The following is a 3928-nucleotide window of genomic DNA, read 5'->3' as shown; positions in this document are numbered from 1 at the left end:
TCAGTCAGGTTCTCCATTCAGGAGCTATCTGAAAAAATGACAGAACTGTTCCTGATAACTAAACTCACTCCTAGGTATGAAAGGTTTGTCATAGGCACGTTATTTAATTTAACATTTTATTGTTATCCGATGTTAGAATAATAATCTTTTCCCGGAGTTTTGGGACACCTTGGCTCTCCTCAGGGCATTTTCCTGTTGCTCTGCTGCCTCTCTCCCACCTGGACCCTGTGTCCCCCTAAGGCAAAGCCCCCGTGGAGCCCTGGGGATGGTTCCAGGTGAGGGGAGGTGGCTTCGCCTCCCCCTGGGCTGCCCAGGTGCCCTGTGCCCTGCTCCAGGCTGGCAGACTCGTGTCCCTTTGTCACAGAGCCCGTGTGGCTCTGCGGGGTGAGCTCCCCGAGGCAGACTCCCCTCGGGGTGAGGCTGAAGGTCCCTCCTTGCCCAGCCCCGAGCCCCACACAGGTGTTTGTACTCCATTCTCTGCACTGGGGGCTCGGTGGGCAGCACCCAGCGCTGCTCTGGCATTCACTGGGGCTGGGAGCTCCTTATCTGTGCAATCCCCCCGGGGAGGGGTCTGTGGGGCTGGGAACGAGGGGCAGAGGCTGCAGGCAGCTCCCATTCCCCGGCAGCCTTTCACGCTGTGTCCCAGGGCCACAGCCACCCTGTCTCCATCGCTGTTTACTGATGGGGCCGATAGGGCCGAGCAGGAGGGGTGGCAGCTCCCCCTCATCGCGCTCTCACCGCCCGGGCAGCCTCAGCCGCCCTCAGAGGATGTTGTGACTGCGCTGAATTACGGTGTTTGTTGTTTCTCACTCCCAATAATTGACATTTGATAGCGACTACCGTAAAAGCGGCCCAGGGGCCGGGGCTGCGGCACAGGAGAGGCGGGAACCGGGCAATGGGGAGCCCTGGGCGCTGTCCCCGGGCACTTTGGGGACAGCCGGGGGGCCCTTTGTGCCTCCCCCCGTGGGGGCAGGATGGGCAGGGGCTGTGGAAATATCCCGCGGATGGGCTGGGGGCAGTTGGGGGCTTTGTGTTATGGGTTGGGGTCATATATATTATATATACACATAATATATGTACATTTTATATATATATATATATAAAATATATACATATAATATATGTACATTATATATATTTAATATATAATATACGTACCTTATATATAATATTTATTTATTTGTTTATTTATTTATTTATTTATTTGTTGTAATTCCCCGCACAGAACTCTTTGCAGTGATTTCTGTTCAGGGAATTAAATGACAAATCAGCCCCGCGCCCCCGGAGACTGGGAACGATGGGCTCGGTCCCGATCCCAGCCCGGGGACACGGGGCCGGTGCTTAGCCAGGCTGGGAGCTCGAAAAGCGGCTTTAAAATAATTTTAAAAACTCCTTAAAATACCTTAAAATACAAACACTATTTGCAAGCGGTAAAACGGGGATGCCGAGGGCACGGGAGGGCTGCACAAAGCCGGGCAGGGAGGACCGGCAGGGAAAGGCTCCGGGATCGGGGAGGAGGCCCCGCTCCCCCCGGGCTGTCCGGGATGCGCAAGAACGCCAGGGACGCGAGGTTCAGCCACTCTCTTTAATGACAACTCGCTGATCTCTCCGCTCGTACAGCAAAGGGCAGCGCGTTCGAAGGGGCGGACAGTGCATTTCCACGCTAACTCACGTTTCAGTGCAGAGCCCTACGGGACCTGGCGGGCCGGAGTGTCCGTGTCCCTTGGGAGTCTGTCTGTCTGTCTGTCTGTCCGTATCCCTGCCCAGGCCGGCGGTAGCGGCCTCGCAAGGGACACCTGGGGGTGCCGAGATGCCGAACTGACCGAACAGCGGGGACCGTACGGGAAGTGCAAAAATTAAATGTGGACGTCAATAATAATAATAATAATTAGTATAGAGTAAAAGTTAAAAAAAAAAAAAAGGGTCGCAGGGCTTGGCTGGGTGTTGTTGGGAACAAGTCACATGAAATTACCGGTTGGTCTGTAGGAAGGAAGGAGGGGAATTATCAGGGTGCTGAGCCGGGAAATTCGGGCATCCCCCGCCGGTGCGTGTCTGTCCCCGCACGAAACACCAAAACCACCAAAACCCGCCCCTTCCGTGGCCGCCGCACTCGTGAGATCCGCGGGGATGCTGCCCTGAGCCATCCCAGCCCGCAGCCCGGCCGTGTCCCGAGCCCGGGGCGGCTCACCAGGCTCGGATGCCGTGCAAGGTGGAGATGCCCGCGTTGCCCTGCGGGATGGGCGCCTGCACCGAATTCAAGTCCCCCACGCCGAAGTTCATGAAGTTGTTGGCGGGCGCCGAGGGCTGCATGGGCTGCATGGAGGGGTAGCTGCAGTTGTAGTTGGCGTTGCAGGCGGGGCTGTTGTAGTTGCTGTACGCGGGGTAGGCGTTGTAGCTGTAGGGGTTGATGCTGACATTGTAGGGCGAGCTGTAGGGGGAGGATTCCCCCAGGCACGGCTTCCCATCGCGCACCAGCACGGGCACGGCGATCCGCCGCGGGGGAGGGATCCCCACCATCTCCAGCGTCTGGTCCTGTCTCTGCCTTTTGCATTTGTACCGCCGGTTCTGGAACCAAATTTTCACCTGCGTGGAGGTGAGCTTTAGGACGTTCGCTAGGTGGTCCCTCTCCGGGGCCGAGAGGTATTTCTGCTGCTTGAACCTTCTCTCCAGTTCGTACACTTGGGCTTGAGAAAAGAGGACGCGAGGTTTCCTCCTCTTCCTCTGTCTGGGGCGCTCGGGGTCTTCCAGGTCTCTTTTCTCCTGCTCCAGGCTCTTGTGTAGGGAACACAGTTCTGCAGCAAAATCAAGGGGCGAAGGAAAAAAGGGAGAAAAAAAAAAGTGCAAAAAATTTATAAATATGTATTTAATAAAGAGCGAGGGAGTCCTGCCTCTTCCTCGGCCTCGCAGGCCGCTGTGGCTGCCCTGCCCCTCTCTTTAGGTTCCTCTGCAGCAAATTTTCCGCGGTTTTTGTTTGAAAACAGCGGTGCCTTGTGCGCTGATGTGAGTGCCGCCCGCCTGTGCCCCAGCCTGGATTTATGGCTCGTAGCTTTGTGCTGAAACCCATCCCGACCGCCGAGCGTTCAGGAATCGCATTTGTCACCTGGTTTGTGTCCAGACTCGAGGCCTCGCGTGTCACAGCTGTGCCCGTCCCGTTGGACAGGGGCGCATCCCCGGGGGTCTCAGTGGGACCCTCCCCGGTGGGCTCAGCCCCGCTCCCGCGCGGGATAAGGATGATAACGATGATAACGATGATAACGATGCTGCCGCTCCCCGAGCCCCGACACCGAGCGCAGCCCGCACTGTCCCCTGTCCCCGCAGCCCTGGGCACCCCCGGCCGACCCTGCTGGGGGATCCCCGTCCCCCTGCCCTCCCTCGCTCCTCACTCGGCTTTACCTTTCTTGTCCGCCTTGGCCGAGTCCATCTCCACGAAGCTTTTCCCGTAGCAGGAGCCGGGGAAGGCGGCCGCGGCTTTGCCGGGGGGCGGCTCGGGCAGCTCGTCCCGCAGGTCGGGCAGGGCCGGGGGCTCGGAGCCGAACGCCTCCTGCTTGAAGGCGGCCAGCATGCAGGACGGGGAGGCCAGCGCGGCCAGCTCCATGGAGCCCAGGCTGTGCTGCTGCTGCTCCAAGTTCAGAATATCCTTCACCGAGAAGGGCGTGCTGGTCACAGGGCTAGGGAACATTGCGGAGGGCAGCGGGGCAGCGGCCGCAGCCCAGGGTCATGGAAAAGGAGGTGGGGAGCGGCCGAGGTGCAGCAGCGGTGCAGCGTGGGCTCCCGGAGGGGGCACATAGCATTCCCGAGAGTGGCCCTGCCTTGTGCTCTGCCGCCAGGTAGGAGCGGACCATAAGGCCGGGGAAGGAGGGACTAGGCGGTTTTTGGGTGACTTTAGCTTTCTATTGGCCAACATTGCGGTGATGGTATGAGAGATGCA

General features: G+C 58.6%; 1 protein-coding gene across 1 annotated transcript; it reads right to left on the bottom strand.

Annotated features, from left to right (window-relative positions):
- Nucleotides 1-1306: 1306 nt before the first annotated feature.
- On the bottom strand, nt 1307-3679 carry NKX2-5 (NK2 homeobox 5). The gene is made up of 2 exons (XM_058815437.1): nt 3394-3679; nt 1307-2792 (listed from the first exon to the last, which is right to left on the bottom strand). Exons 1-2 carry the CDS (start codon nt 3677-3679, stop codon nt 2185-2187), a joined length of 894 nt encoding a protein of 297 aa, XP_058671420.1. The 3' UTR covers nt 1307-2184.
- Between the last annotated feature and the right edge of the window lie 249 nt (nt 3680-3928).

This window comes from Ammospiza caudacuta, chromosome 16 (assembly GCF_027887145.1).
Source record: "Ammospiza caudacuta isolate bAmmCau1 chromosome 16, bAmmCau1.pri, whole genome shotgun sequence".
Lineage (NCBI taxonomy): Eukaryota > Metazoa > Chordata > Aves > Passeriformes > Passerellidae > Ammospiza > Ammospiza caudacuta.
The sequence above is the reverse complement of the archived record's forward strand: the minus strand, read 5'-3'. Positions and strand labels throughout refer to the sequence as shown.

What these genes read in the sequence shown, in the direction of transcription:
- NKX2-5 (XM_058815437.1), bottom strand. Translation starts at nt 3,679, where the DNA reads ATGTTCCCTAGCCCTGTGACCAGCACGCCCTTCTCGGTGAAGGATATT. An exon ending in GGCCAAGGCGGACAAGAAAG is followed by an intron (nt 2,793 to 3,393) that starts GTAAAGCCGAGT and finishes ATTTTGCTGCAG; the next exon opens with AACTGTGTTCCCTACACAAG.